The sequence below is a fragment of the Pocillopora damicornis genome, chromosome 2 (genome assembly GCF_964200805.1).
Source record: "Pocillopora damicornis chromosome 2, jaPocDami1.2, whole genome shotgun sequence".
Lineage (NCBI taxonomy): Eukaryota > Metazoa > Cnidaria > Anthozoa > Scleractinia > Pocilloporidae > Pocillopora > Pocillopora damicornis.
The window spans coordinates 20,443,341-20,459,847 of record NC_142671.1 but is presented as its reverse complement, the minus strand read 5'-3'; the positions used below and the strand labels follow the sequence as shown (position 1 = coordinate 20,459,847).

At 37.9% G+C, this 16,507-nt stretch overlaps 2 protein-coding genes across 2 annotated transcripts in view; both read right to left on the bottom strand.

Moving 5' to 3' along the window:
- Positions 1-395: 395 nt before the first annotated feature.
- Positions 396-5,913, bottom strand: LOC113681362 (fibroblast growth factor 18). The gene is made up of 5 exons (XM_027198458.2): positions 5,627-5,913; positions 5,435-5,474; positions 5,176-5,338; positions 3,703-3,809; positions 396-2,441 (listed from the first exon to the last, which is right to left on the bottom strand). The coding sequence occupies exons 1-5, from the start codon at positions 5,677-5,679 to the stop codon at positions 1,989-1,991; spliced, it is 816 nt and encodes a 271-aa protein (XP_027054259.2). The 5' UTR covers positions 5,680-5,913; the 3' UTR covers positions 396-1,988.
- Positions 5,914-15,656: 9,743 nt separating this feature from the next.
- The window catches only part of LOC113681346 (uncharacterized), a 42,760-nt gene continuing 41,909 nt past the window's right edge, over positions 15,657-16,507 (bottom strand). The window contains exon 3 of the transcript XR_003447183.2: positions 15,657-16,341. The gene's annotated coding sequence lies outside the window, so the exon portion shown is untranslated. The remainder of the gene's footprint in view (positions 16,342-16,507) is intronic.

Here is a 16,507-nt window from a genome sequence, read left to right as displayed (position 1 = left end):
TGTCTCTTTCCACCCACCAATTTCAGGTTTTTTTTTTAAGCTCAGCCGGCTCTCCTGTTCTCCGCCGGTTCCAGAGGTAGGAAAGGGGAAAGAAGTTTCGGTAAACGCAAGAGGAAATGCCCTGATGTCTTTTGTTTAAATAAAAGATGTCATGAAAGCTTACTAAGATGGCATACGACACAATACTTCTTATTGTGGCCGGTAATTTCTAGACGGTGAGAATGAGAAAGTCATTCCTTGAACAACTCCCTATATATTCATTCACTGATCGAGGATTTTTATCAGTTTTAAGCCATTCAACTCAACAGACTCTCTGAAAAGAGTGCATGCAGGGTGGAAAACCACTGCATGCAATGTCATGATTCTACTGCCTTGTAAAATGAATGGTGCTCACATGAAGTTGTTAAATGTAACTTTAATTCAAAATTAAATTTTTTACTCGCATTTCAGCGCAAATGTTGTCCTGTCGATGTAAATGTATTGAATATATGTACAAAGAAAAATTTAATTAATAAGTCATGCTTGTAAGTCTCAAAGTAATACAAAATTGAATGAAAGTGGATACAATAACATTAGTACTTTTCCTACCAGTCTTTGGACACGAATACTTTTCCTTGAGTTATTATAGAAAAAATATATCCTCTTGCTTGTATTACTCAAAATCTTCTTCAATATGTACTCCTAGTAATTCATTGAGATGCTTCCATTTCTAATTATTGGGTTGAATTTACAGACATTTAGAAAAGAAAAAAAGGCGTGGATACTAGTAAATTTGAATGACGACTAAGCCACTGGCGAATAAGGATCGATCAGATTATTTCACTGTAAGAGAATAATCGGCCCACTTTTTGCTTTTAATCGCCATAAATTGTTCCCGTTACGTTTGGGTAGAGGTTAAAACTGCTTTCAACTGAGATCCTTCGACAGTTAATCAAAGGCTGTTACGATGAAGTGTCAACAAAAGTATTTATTTTCAGCGGTAGTGCTGCCGTCGAAGCAATTTCTGCCCGTTATTCAAACTTGGAAATAACCGAGGGTCCTTCTAACCATAAATAATTAAAACTGGTAGCTGTTTTTTACTTTTTGTAAAGAAAAAAGATGTCAAACTAACCACGTCTCTATTTTTCTTGCGTCTCGCGTGACTGACCTTGAGCACACATCGAAATTTGTCTCTAGTCTGATGTAAACCTGTTTAAGACTTAATAACACGTGACACCACTAACATTTTCCTTAATTTACGGCTCGCAGATTTGATATTTTCGAATGATTCAAGCCGAGGATCTTCAGCTACAAAAAATGAGTTGCTGAATAAAAGCTTACTGTATTTATTCGATTAAACGCCACGGCGTTTATTAAATTTTTCGCGACTTGAGGGCGCGCTTATACAAGGGCGGCGTTTATTTAGAATCCAATTTATTTCTTTCAAACAACTGTATGATAACTAACCATTTAATTTAAAAAACAGAAACATTTTTTGGTGCTTGTCTAAAGAGTCATCTCACGATTTGCATGTTAAGACTGCTGCAATACGTAAAGTGAATAAACATCCAATGTCGGATATGCTATCACGACATCAGAACTGGTACATTAATAAAAATTGTGTCTGGTTCACTCACTGGTTCAATTTTTCCAACTGCGATCGAAGCAATGATCGCTGTGTGCTTTTTGAGTCTATTATTCCAATAAACACCGCACCATGCTGCGGCGTTTGTTCGAGGGCGGCGTTTATCAATATTTCTGCTCTAAAATGCGGCCTTTATTCGAGGGTGGCGTTTAATCGAATAAATACGGTAGACGAACGAAGGAATGCTTCAGTCTAACGTTCGAGCGCAATTCGCTTGCAGAATACATGTTGAAAAAATAAATTCAAGAAAACCTGAAAAGTGAACGAAGTAAGTGGGTCCTATTAATGACTAGGGGATATCTGCAAGAGATAAATTCAAGTATCAGCTACATTTAAGAGGAGCAAGTTCACCAAATGGTGATACTTAAAATTTCTCTTTTCTCCTTTCTCTCCATTGTTCTTTACGAAGTAACTTCAACAGTCTCTTCTCAGATCGCAATTTCATTTTTTTCTCTCTCCTCTTAATCTTTGCTTTCCGTTTCCACGACCCTGAACTGTACCCAGGGTGTGGCATTTTTCTCGGCTTCTCCTTGTTCTCGCCTCCTTCCCTTGCTCTGTAGGCACGTAGGAGCTGCTCGATATGGTCACGGAGCCCATGATAGAGCGCCTCGCGGACATTTTTTGTTTGAATAATGATCTTAGAAGCTCGTTCAATGAACTGAGCGTTTCTTTGGCCTCTTCGTGCCTTGTGCCCAGGCCTCATTTTGCCCTTCTTGGACACTGCTATTGTCCAACTCTCGTTGTAAGCTGAAAGAAATTCTGTGTAATGGTTTTCGGCGTACTTCTCGTAAAACACGCACCTTTTGGACTTTGTGGCCTGCAAGAAATGGTATCTCATTGGTTACTCTGTCTCACTGGATTACACGTAATTCAACGCCGACTCTCAAGGTGGGCCACGTCGAGACCTGACGGGAGGGTAAGTGGGGGGGAGGGGGGGGAGGGGGAGAGAGAGGAAGTGATCTGCTTAGCACAGGTTTATTTAAATGGAGCTTTTGTGATAAGAAGTGATCAACTTTCGAGTTCATCCTTGAATCACAAATGACCAGTCGTGTAGCCACGTGAAAAAGACTCGAATGATCGTCTATCTGTCGCTGAGGAGTTTGGAACCTGAACCTTGGTCCGAAGCCAAGATGTGTCGAGCTCGTCTTCGTTTTTTTAATCGTTAAGATTAATTAGGACCTGAAGAAAAGTACGACAGTCATGCCAATCAACAATACGTTAAAAAAACAGTGGTTTGAAGTAGAAAGAATTCTGTATAAAGCACGTCCCAGCTATAGCAAAGGAATAAATTCTACCTTTTTTGGAGTCTCTTTCACGGGAAAAGTCAATTAAGTAAGTTAATTGGTTTTCTGAGTTTAAAGACTTTCATCTATTTTATTGGTTTAGTGAGATTAGAAATTTTTCAGGGAAATTGATATTGATAAGGATGTAATCCTCTGGGCGTCTCCGTGTCAAAGCTACTCAACAAAAAACATTTATCCATTTTCTGATCTCCTCAGACTACGCGAAATTTAGCTCATTTTCTTTCAAATAAGCAGTCTGAAAAGGCTGGGATGGCGACAGATTGACTGAAAAAAAAACGTTTAGTTATAGCGCTTTTGTAAGACAAAAAAAAAATCGTTTTGCATGAAAACCGTGAAAGTAAAAATTTGTAAAGAAGATAATTTGGTAGTTCAGCTGGCCATACACGTTTTGACGTGTTCAAGAAATCGCTTTGACTCTCCTTTGTCCTTTATACAGGGAATTTTCCCAAGCGTGGGTTATATTGACAAAGTGTCACTCAAGTCCAAACATGCGGACATATTGACGCTAGTTAATTCGTTAACGTTGCTGGGAATGGATGGAAACGATTTTTTAATCAAACTTGACTTGGTTTAAAGAAAACACGCTTGGAATACCAGAATAATAATTTTGGTATACGCCATTCTTAGGAATTTCCTTTCTGTGAACGTTTTCAATGCAAATTTGCTCTAGTCCCATGCTTTTAATCCTACCTATTAACAAAGAATACACAGTATTCTGTAAACATTTGGCGCATAAAATAATGAAATGACCATAAGCAATAAGAGCTACCTTACCTTTCTTCCGATCAGCGAAGCGTTCCTTTTGACGCATAAGTAGTAATTTGTCAGCGCTCCACGAATCCGCACCCGTCCAAAATTGTCTGACTCGATGACCAGCTTGGCTGTCAAGGAAAAGAGAGTAGAGACCGGTTAGCGGCAGGTTCGAATTCGTCAAACAGCTCGTTTTGTTTGTTTACACAAGATAAATTCAGAAAATTCTTTCGGAAACTTTTATATTGTGTCTAAGCAAAGTTTAATTTATGATGCGTGTAACAATTTATCAACCTGGGATAAAACTCTTCGTAATCTCTCACGCTGACTTTACGTTATAATCATTTACATTCTATACAGTTTGTACTGAGTGAATCCGTGTCTATTCACGGTCCAAAGCTGCTAGCTTTTTCCTGCTTGAGTCAATTCAATTCACTTTAATATAGCTACGGCAAGCACCTTTTTCGGCAAGAGGACCCATCTCAACTGTATTCAGAAAAAGAAGACCAAGTAAATTTTATTGGTTGCGAGACCCCCAAGGCCGACAATCTTGCACTAAAAGGCTTGATTGGGATCTCATAAAACTATCAACAGTAAAGCCTGGCGCCGCTAAAGCACAAACAATCGCTGACTGGACATAAATAGATTAAATTCCTAGCTTATGCGATGACTTTAATGTTTCTGTTAGGATTAGTCGTTTTGCCGCTAATAAGGCTCGCAGTTGACAGTGTGCACTGTTCACGATCACCGGTTATGCATCCTGTTCTATCAAGGCATAAAGTAAACTGTAAACTTCGCGTGTATACTTTCTGCTACAATATTAATGCTAGCAGTAACTTTTAACATTACTCTGCTAAAATATAACTCATATCAATCCCAGTTAAGCGCTTGCGAATCGGTTGAGTAAGGTATTTTTCACACCAAACGTAACTGTAGGAATAAACTCACAGAAAATTTAAGAGCATTTCGTTTTAAAATGACCTTGTATCTTGGACTACAAAGCCCTACGACTGAATAAGAAAAAATCAAAAGATGACACACAAAATGAAAGTAGATTTCAGAGATAAGTTGTTTGAAACTCGAATGGTATAGCTCAGTTACGATCCGATTAATTGCCTCTTGTAAAAATGTGTGAAAAGCAAGATATTATACGCTGCCATGATACTTAAGTCAGTTTAATGGTCGATGTAATCTCCTTAACTCGTGTGGCGCCATTCATTGGCAACAAGTTAAAAGAAACAAAAGCTTTATTACAGTCTTAACCCTTCAAACTTTCCTCGAATGTTATTACAATAATATAAGTCGATTAAGACAAGACGGCAACAACTTTAACAGCAAAATACCTGCTTCAGATACAGCGTGTTGGCGCGTAGCGTGAACAAAGACCTTAAGTTGATAAATTCAGTGAATGTTGCAGGACTCGCTTATTGTCAGCTTATTTCCTAGAAATATTGATCCTGCCGTTTATAACTCGAAGGATACAGAGGCTTTACCAACCGTATTTATCGCCATCTCTTCCCATTGCGTCGATGTGTTTACCATTAATGCGAAGGTGGCTTCTGCTTGCCCTTGAATACAGTTGTGTTTCCCGGTGAAATGGCAGGCTTCTTGTATCGCTTCTTCTCCTCTCCGCCCTAACATGATCTTTGAAGATGTTGGCCTGTGGTTAGCATTATAGACACGATAATTAACAATAAACTTTTCAGTAGTATCCACCGAAATAAAGACAGCATCAAAATCAACTCAATTCTCATACCTCCTGACCTCGTCCCAGAATGAAGGTGATCCAACAAATCCTAAACAAAGGGAACGTTTAAACTGGTTTTACGGAGGCGAATAAATACCTAGAATCTACTTTGCGATGGTTTTTTTTGCCTTGGATATGAAATCATCCAAGTATATAGAGAATTACTCATACAGTTCCAATGGATCGCCGCTTCATACTCACATAGAAAATAACAGCATGTCAGACTTAACTGTCGCCGAAAGCTTTGATCTCATTTTGACTCAATAGGGAACACGCACTGCAAACCGACTGAGAAAAATACAACGAATAGGAGATAAAAATGTCCAGCATTCCAAAAACCCACAATACTTGATCTTCTTTCAATTATACCCTCTGAGTTCGACCGCAAGGAAGCTGCCTTTCTATTTTGTGTCGTTTTGTTCCATTAAAACGTGGTGAGGGTTTGTATGTACCATTTTTGATATGCAGATAACAAAATTAATTAAGGTAATCGCTTACAATTAGAGCTGCGGTAGGTGGGCATGTCTGGGTGTCTTAAATAAACAACACCAGCGAAATAGAACAATTGAGTTGTCACATAACGCCGAGACGTTTTACAAGGCTTTTACCTTAGAGCGCTTAAAGGCGAAAATTCAGATTTGAATCCTGAGCTCAAAACGCCAGATCCTAAAGTCACAGCATTAAAAGATGGGCTAAATAATCCCATTCACGAATTGCTTAAGGTGGGCGTGACGGGGGAGCGTTAGATGAATGTTATTGTATCATCACTATGTAAACAACGTGTCAACATTTCACTTAGGAAAATTTTCTATGGGAAAACTAGGCATATCGATCCTTTGCAGTCTGAGTTATTTTCGCTTTTCGATGAGACTTAGCACTTTCGGGAAACAACTTGCTAATTTGGCTTTGAATTTATTTCTATTTTTGAGGACATAGGCCGGAATACCTGCTGTTTGCTCAAGGTATCCACACGCAAAGCCATTGAAAAATTTCAAGGCAGCATAAGCTTCCTGTTGCGGATATAAAACTCACTCAAGTATGATCGATATTTTTGGATAAGACTATAGGATTCCAGGGTTGACTACAGCTTATTTACCAGTAGTAAGTTTATTAATTACGTTAAAGAACAGAAAAATCTTCACGTTTGCGCGCACGAAATGTGTTTTCTTAGGTAATAATAGTAGTCTTTCCTACGTTTTTGAAGATGTTGGACAAGTTTTGACGGTGCAATAAAAAAAGATTCCTTCCTTTGCAGTCAACTGAGTATAACTACGTGCTTAATGAAAAATTAAAAAAAAACAAAGTTTAAGTAATTTGACCTTTAGGATACCTTGCGTTATGTCTGCTTTCGAGTTTCAGAGCCGTTTTCTGAAAATTGTGCCCGTAATTTTTTCACTGTCCCTTTCATTTTTGATTTGGTTAACATGGTTATACGTTTAATGATTTCAGATCCCACTCGTGATTGATAATTCATCCCAGAAGCATCAACTTGTTCGCTGTTAAACTTGTAACCTGCTCTTGAAAGTGGTAATCAGATTTCACTTAAATAATTCGAAACCTCCTGAACGGATATTGGCTCATAAACTTTTATCTTACTGGGACAAATACAGCTGTGTGCGAGCACAATGTGGAGCTTTCGACCTAAAATTGCCGTTAGAAAAATTCGCAGATGATCGCGTGTGACTGTCGACTTGTCGCTATTCTCTTCTAAAAGCTGTGGAAAATACGGCAATGTGGTTTCAAACTAATGATCCTACTGCAAATTAGCCTCTCCTGATACTGACTTTTAAACTTCGACCACAGTAGTGCACCATTCAAAGTATCCGTTTTAGTCGTAAATGGCATTTTCGTTTCGGTTTACTTCCACGTTTTCGAATATCTTCTACACTAGAGCGCTTAAAACATTGATGTAGGCAGCGCTGTATGACAATGTCACGTTACAGTCTTCAAAAGCCTTCTTTTTTCTCCTGTCTATTCTAGAAACATAACGTTTTTCTCACGAATTGTTTGAAAACTCCACTATTGAAAGCGTTTTCAAAAGACGATCTTGGTTTTCATAAGCTGGGAAAAAAATAAATAGCTTTCAGTGAGTAAATGGAAAAATCTCACTGCAGGTGAGAAAAACGAGTCTGCCGGGATTGATCAACTTTTGGAAACTTTTATGTATTGAATTTTCCCAGGATATCAATGATTACCTTATCGAGAAGAGTCCTTAAAAGGTACATGGGTGGTCCAAACAGCGTACGCTGACCAGTACCGGAAGCACAATGAATGAGAAGGTATCTATCCCCCTCCCCAACAGGTAAGAATTGTGAAGCAGACCGTTTTTTCAAAAAGCTATAGAAATTTCGAATAGTGAGAGTTAATTATATTTTGATGCATTCCCAAATCATGCATATCAGCCATAAAATAGATTCAAACTCGAAAGGCACTTCACAGAGTGGGTCATTTTTTTACTTAAAAGAGAGGATGAAACCTGCGAACTTCTTTGTAGTGCGTGTTTTTTTGACATGATATCCGGAATCTGTTGCAAAATTTTCCAAAATTAGTGAAACTGACAATTTAGCACATTCTATTCTTCCTTCATTCTCTCAATTTCTACTCCATTAGTCTTTAACTTTGATCTACGCACTGGGATCAACAGGATTACTGGTAAATCTCGAACGGAACAACCTCTCTCGGACAGTGCTTTCAGAAACCATAACACCATAATTTTGTAATAAGAACGTTCTTTACATGAAAGCTTTTGATCCTTAATTGGTTACCCGCAACGATACAATGATGAAAGATCAAGACCAACCTTAAAGGCTTCACCTTAGAAGTTAATTAACACAGGTAAATTTATTGGGCGTTATTTCAATTCTCGCGAAGTCGAAAGACCACACACATTCATCGATTCTATTTTCTTCGTATTGTGTCTCCTCCTTTCCGTAAATATAGTCCATTTTAGAATAAAAGGCCCTTCAGTTACAATTCAATTGCAACGAGAAGTTTTGGATGGACAGTCGAGCTTTCGTGATAATCACGAACTAATGAAGTACTTTCTCATCTGCTGTAGGTTATTAGGTTATACCCCGCCCGTTAGATGACGCACTTCCATCAATTTATCGATCAAGATGATCTTCCTGTAAGTCATTTGTTTTTTATTGTCGTTAGCGGCTGATTATTCCACCCAAACTTTACTGGATACAAACTGCAATGCACATGATTATCTGATGAAAATAATTAAAAATGCGAATCTGTGCCAGTTGCCAGTGTTTTCAAACTCTCAGTCATCCTCACGAGATATCATTTACTTATCTGCTCCTATTAGTCAGGAAAAGAGCTCATCGAGGACAGACATGCCTCTTTTTGTGTATTAAACTTATTTCACTTTCAAGCTCAGCTTTTTAGGAGACAAAGCTTCTGGAAAGATTTTCCACTTTATTACTGAAAGGCGATGATAGTTCCAAACTGATTGCATATTTACGATAGAAGGACATTACTCTCACGAGATTATCTTTTAGATGATTTTCCGCCTTGAAAATCTTTCCTGTTATTCCTAACTTATCACTCTAATGTGAAGTTCTCTTTATCGAAGTTCTCAGCCACACCCAGAAGCCATATATAGATATCACATGCGGTGGCATCGTCCATAGTTTTACGTCAAATCAGTCAGAATATATCTTCTGCACCCTTCGTTGTTTTTACAACGATAACAAACATATGGTTTTAAGAGAGTCTCCACCGTCATATCGTATATCCTTAAAAGATACCTCCTTGAAATTATATTTAAAAAAAAAAGGAGTATCCCAAGATCAGGTCTTCACTTTTTCTGAAACCACTTACGGCATTCAACTTACCGTTCGAACAAAACGTACACAAGTTCTCAATCCTGCTAAAGCATTTATCGGTCACAAATTCAATCCGTTTAGTAATTTGATTCGGGTAGGTATTGCACTTATGTTTAACTCCATAGAGTCACATTTTGTTTGGTCATCATGATATATATTTCGGCCCCGATCACAACAACAAAAACGTTTTTAAGAGTATTCGTCTCGCCTTAACTGAAACGGAGCGAAATACTTACGTTGACGTTCACATCAGCTTTCTAGTTTGTTTTCACCTGACCACACCTCTGTGTTTTCATTTTGAGGCGTTTTATCCTCGCCACCCCTTCAAAATACCTGAGAATGCTAGTAGAAGCGGCATTGTGTGAAGAAATTTATATAAACCCTTTGCTTTCCACAGTAGAAACACAATGTTTCAAAATGACGCATTTTTAAAATTCCCCACTTTTGAAGTTTGTTTCAATCAGTCTCCGTAGCATTTATTGTGAACTGTCGGTACAATTCGCTAAATCTCTGCTATCTAAAGCAGACTACCTTAGTAATTTCGAGAAAGCCCTTTGACCCGCGCCTTTGATCTAGCTTCCACTTTCGCGGGAGCGTTCGGCAACCAATGCTTGAAAAGATTCACTCCTGCAACTGCTCCTAACTCTCTCAGTTATAAATGCACATTCCCTCCTCGAACCAGTCAGTCGAGCAAGAGACAATACCATAACTCCAACCGAACTTTGGACTGAGAAGAATTGAAATTAATTGCCCAAAATAGGGATTCAACAAGACGGAACAATTTTCTCTGAAGCGCGCCAAGTTTTTCCCCTATAATTAGAACTAGTAGACGACTGCATATGCGTAGAGGAAATGTTTCAGTTTGGCTGTAATTTTGAGGAGGAACCATTATTAAAGAGCATGTTTCAGTTTGGCTGTAATTTGAGAAGGAACCATTATTAAAGAGCTTAGTCCATAGAAATTAAAAGCAGAAGTCGGTAACTGCAAGTCTGATTATTCCTAGCTACTTCGCTATTAAATCTATGATGCCAAAACACGCTAGATTCAGAAGCTTGTGGTAAATAGTCATAATTGTGCGACAGATGCAGTCCCTCGAAGAAAGTAATTAACTTATAACACGCTGTCCTAAGTTGAAAGTGAATATTGTGTTCGATTGCAATGTAAAACTAAGTGAAGGTTCCCTTAGAGACTTCTTTCAGCCTTGAAGTGAAGCATTTTGGTTTTTTTTTCTCTGATCGTAGAAGTGAATTTTCATTTGATTGATTGTTCAAGCGTTGTCTCGTTATGAATTCATAATAGCCGGAGATTTTCCTGTGATTTAAACACTTTGCAAATGATATAAAAGATTAATAAATTCTAAACATTTCTTACCCGAAACATTATGCATAACGCAGTTAAAGCCACGTCTGTCTAAACAGCACGTCATTCAAGCTAATAGTCGGTCTGTTTCGCTAAGTTTTGCAACGAAAAAAAAAAGCTGATTTCAAGACTTCATAATAGCTTTAAATTTAAGATCTCATCTGAGGGCGTAAAAGCCAGAATAACTTGCAATAATCTGACCTAAATCGTTAGTACCCAGACCTAGGGATAAATGTCAGTAGATGAAATATGTTTCAAGCATCTGCTATAACTTATAGAGATTCAGAGGCATGTGGGCTATTTAAAGGTTAGCCCTCAAGATTGTAGAAACTATATAACAGCCAAGATTAGAATTTGGAGTAAAATCTGCTCCCTCTCTCCAGCTTTCAGTCGATTTAAATGGTAAACTTTTATTTTAATTGGGTTACTTTTTATCCGGCTTTACAAAACAAGTCAACATCTTCCGGCTGAAAAGCAGTGGGCGTTAATTTCATTAGTAAGCCAATCTGGTGTATCATGCATTCATCTATTTAAGGCTGGCAATTTAAGCATCAAAGTTATTTTCCTTTATTTTTTAGCCATTTTTAAATAAACTTTCAGTGGAAGTGTTTTTAGCACGCGCCGTAATGGCCTGTGACGCAGTTTGCACATACTTCAGAGGTGGAAAACACTTAGTGATTAGGTCCCCCTTGAGTTTAATTCCGAAAAATATCACGATAAAAATTTAACACAGACTTCCATAAACGGTTGCCTGCCGAGCTCGAGAAATTAGTTAGAGTTACGATACTCGTAACTCCTCTGAATCCACAGTTAACGCAAAAAGCTGCAGAAGCGATTCACAGAACCATATTAGTCCCAGGACCTCGTTAGTTTGTCGCCACGAATTACAGCACTTGATGATGTCTTGACACGAAAATAGTGATTTAAATCGTTTCTATCCCACAGAGCATTTGAAGTAGATCCAAGAGAGGGTTTTCCTATTCAAGAGAATATTTTGATTATATCATATTTTATGCCAAGTGATTTACAAGAGACGACGAAATATCATTTCCGCTGAGAGGAGATATACATGCTTTCCTTTGATAAGATGAGGATGAAAAAGCAATAATGCTATTTTAAGAAATTTATTATTCTTTTTACTTACTTCATCTTTAAGTATGTTTCTTGAAAATTGCTAATGTATAAACTGCAGGTATGCAAGGTACGTGTTCCTGGCTTACATGCCTCAAAGTAATCAGCTTAAGAAAATGAGATTTTGTTTTTTTAAAAGATATACCTAACACGGGTCAAACTGTTTCTTTTTTTTTTCCTATGTTTTCCTTTTCTTAGTCAAGACGGTGTTTGGAAAATTAGGGACTACGTGTCAAGTACGCCTGTTTTTGAGTCACATCGAAATGATATGAAGCTATGACTAAGTACCCAACCGGGTAAACATCTTGTGCATACCAAGATAAAGAAACATCAGTCAACATGATATCGAAATCACAGTTATTAACTTAAAGGTTTTATTTATAATTGTATATCTTATGAAGCCAAAAGCGATCTTGCGACTAATTTAAGAAAGAATCCAAACTGATCAAGAATAAAATGTCTGAGTAATGCAATAAATCTTTGTAACCTAGCAACGCAATTCTGAGAGGACGGGCGGACACGACATGCCCCCTGAACAAAATTGCTCAGGAAATTATAGATTTATACCACTATGTTTTATCTTATGAACGCGGCAGCCTCTGATGTTGGCTTGCAACTGGTTTATATACGCAGTTATATATTTTCTCTGATTTCAACTCGTTTCAGATTTGAGTTTTCTCAAGTGGCATCAACTGTATTTCGATACCACGAAAACTTGATGTTATTCTTAAACTAGGTCCTTGTAAAGTGCTCTTTACCGATCCGGCACGTTTATTGACACTTACGTAGATATTTAAGGCCTCTCAGAGTTTGGCCGGCCATAACACCAATGGCCTCTCGCGCAAAGGTGAATAATCTTTCGCGACAATTATCCGATTAGTAAGCCACCATTTGACAGTGACTCGACTATAAAAAAAACTTTAATTGCATGAACGTCTATTTATGTTTTCTTCATCCTCGTCCATGGCATATAAATCATGATCATTTGGACATTAATGACTTATCAGTGAAAGTCGTTGATTCGTAATAGTCAGGGTAAAGGATTTATGCCTCTAAGTGGAGAAAAAAAAAACACACGGAAAGGGCCACCAACATCACGTAACTGAAATACGTAAGCGCTTCGTAATTCAGTTACGTAGTCCAGCGTTTCTCATCGATGCTAAGGGAATTCAAATATAAGCCACGTTAAGGTACTATTCAGCTTTTATTCCTTCCTTGAAACAAGGAGTCGTTGTTTCATTGACACATATTTAAAGGTACTCTTGATGTTTGTGGTGCATGTAACAGCCTAGACTAATTCCTCTAGTTAATCTGGCGTCTTTTCGATTAGTCATGATAACGGCTCAACCAAGTAGTAACCTGAAAATAGGTTCAGTTGAAAAATCACTAAGTCATTGGTAAGGAACAAATACCTCAATCAAAGGATTGCGAAATGGTTCAAGAATAGCCTTATTTCATCTTTGTTCAGCTCACAGCCGGCCGGCAAACTCATGAAGAAATACCTAGCTGACCGCAAAATAACTGAGGTCTCCGACTGAAACGTGACGGCACGAACTTTATAGAGGAAGATATTCGTAGCCAAAATTCTATTTACAGGTGCAATAGGAAACTGGCAATATTATTTATACTTTATAGAGCAAAATGAATATGTCTGCAGTCGAGAGAGGAAGTTGTTGGCCTGATAACAGCTCTTAGCTCACGTACAGTGCTAAATGCGGTGCGCATAAATATTGATGTGTTTTTTTCTGGTTTTGAAATTATTTGGCTCAAGAGGAGCTTTCCGCTCGCAATTTATCCTGGTGTAATCCCCTAGAATTCAAGCATGTTTTTTTTAGTACAGTCTATAATTGTCTTCAAGGTAGTACCCTTGTCGAGTGATGCTCGAGTTCTTCCACTCATCCCTCTAAAATTGAGTCAAACACACGGAAATGCGTCAAACGAGATGAAATGAACCCCTCTTTTACATACATACGGGAAGTTCAACGAGTTCTGCCTTAGCCGATTGTCTACTTGAAACTTAGCGAGCGTTCAATGTAATTCAAACTACTCAGACCTGGTCATCTTTGTGACGGTCTGTGTAATCTCCTTTGGACAGAGAAGACACTGTGAAGAATTTTAAAGCTATCTGTAAATTCTTTAATACTATTAAAGGTTTTATGATCTTAACGACAGTCGGACCACCTTTACCAATTTTGCTCCGATGGATTTTCTCTGTCTTGAAATGCAGTTGCTTCTTCAGACTTATTAACTCAATTAAATCAACACAGACAACCGTAAAGGATCAGTAAAAGATCGATCACAGTTGAAGTGGAGGTCTGGCTAATTCCCCCATCAGATCCCAAAAGGAAGGATTTAAAACTATTTGATCTTCAATAATTTTTTCTTAAGGAATTCGTGAAATCGACAGAAAGAAATCATCTGAAATCCATTGTCGCCAATCATCTTTGGCCACTTTCCAATAATAACACGGTTCGTGCGCAAAGGGAATTCTCCAAACACGCCTGGGAATTCCTTCAACACAGTCAAATGTTCCTTATCTTTGGCTAATTTGTAGTGAAAACGATTGTCAGCTCCGTAGAATCCTGGCTCCAGTCAGGAACAGGTGTCCCGCCTCATGCACAGTCTTAATGATGTAAATTTCCCGTATTGTTGAATCCCGATGTTAATAGATTCCAATAGATGAAATGATTTTGCTCGTTCAAAAATACTTTTTTCATAACATTTTAGTGGAATTATCTGGATTGGAAAAGTAATTCAAACTTTCCCTTTGTGGTTTTGCAATGAAATTTCCAAAAGAGTTTGTTTTGTTTTCGGTTTTTTCTTTAGCTAACGGGCGTACTTGAAAAAGAGTATTATAAATTCATACAATTCAAATAAGTAGTCCTCCTTCAAGGATCATAAAATGATAAGATCTTGTTCTCACAAACAAGGAGAACAATTCAGCTCAACCTCATAAAAAACTTTGCAATTATAAGTGACATTTAAGGGAGTCTGACTCCATCCAGAAAGATTTCGAGATCCCAGTAAAGATTCGGGAGAAAAAGATTCACAAGAGAAAAAGATTCACCAGAATAGCGTCGAACCAAGGTCCTCCCACATTTTTCTAGTGTCCATTATAAACAATGTGGATTTGTATTTATGTATCTTTATCGAGAGATGAAAGCTTTTGAATGAACTTATCAGCTGCTTATTCGCGACAGCTATTTTATCAGTTTTCAGCAGTGTCTGTCTCCTATGGTCTTTGTTACCAAGGTATTATGTTATATGGTCATGCAGACTGCAAGCCAAAAGCACAGCACGCCCCCACAATGCTGCCATCATTGTTTTTTAAAAAATCATCTGGTTCACAATTTTTTATGGAAAATCTGTTCAGATGTGCATCCTAAATTGGCACAAAACTTAGATTTCTCTGAATTAAATTTTCACCCAAACTCTTTACAGTTGTTTACCCATTTAAAACATTGAAATGTGACGGCAGGAACTGCATATTAATAGCCAGTATGAGAAATGGTATCCTTGTTTCAAAAGACTGGCACTAATTTTAACAAATCATTGGTATCTCTTAGCCTAAGAAATCTAAACTAGTCAAAAGGATTTGTAACTTTGCCTAAATCCCTTTGCAATATGAACTCCAAGGGGACCTCAGAAACGACTGTGAATTATGTAACGATTTCATTTAATCGCAAAAGAATTCCCATGTAACTATATACGTCGCAGCTCAAACTACACTTGGAGTTCGGCGCCCAAAGTCTGCCGAAGAAACAAGTTTTTTCTAGCATAAAACTGCGCAATTGACCCTCCAAGAAGCACAATGGGTTCCTGCTGTGAAATCAAAATGCGAGTAATTAATATGGATTGTCATCTAACAATCTTACACCATGTATCAATTGACCTTGAGGCTGAACGTAGTATATTCAGAAAGTCCTTTTATTACACGATCTCTTGTGAGCTTTTTCGATGGATTGAGAGAGAATTTTGCCAAGAAAACATACGATAGTTTACGATGAAAATCGTGTACGTCCTTAGACGACGAGCTACCCTCTAACCCTATCGGAAATCTCCCATATCAATCAAGTCATCGATATGTGGTAACCGGTGATAGCTCACTAACCAGAGCGGAAATCTCGAAATACGCCTTCTACTTGACGAGCTAAATGACTGGAATCAGCTGAAGTCCGAGAAAAAAACCGTGAGTTCCGTCAACTCAAAATGAACTCTAAGGGATCGGAAATGTACTCCATTGTTACAAATATCGTTAAAGGAAGAACGTCTGTATGTAACACTGCGCCTTTAAAAGGAACTTGAGGGATATAACTTTCTCTGAATTTGTACTCTTCTTTATGTCCATTGATAAAAAGAAGACGGTTTCTCTTTACCATACTTCTCTTTCCAGAGACCCAGAAATATGACCGCTAAACCAGGGAGACAGATACTAGTATCTAATTTCAAAGCAATTTCTCCAGTACGAAAGGGACAAGCATACTAGACACCAAAACAACCTCCTGCCTATCCTGTATCCTCTGTTGATGTACCGTCTCTCAGATAATATAATGCCTTTGTTCAGTATGGAAAGATTTCGTGGAGCCGATGGATCTAGGAGAGAAAAGGAGCCCTGTAAATTCTCAATTATTTATGCAACGAGATCGATTGCAAAAGATATTTTTTCGAAGATAAGCTTTTAAAATCAAGTTTCAAGATTAAAATTTCTTCCAAGATAACAGCTCACGCCCTTTTCTTTGGTTATAGCTTCACTGAGATG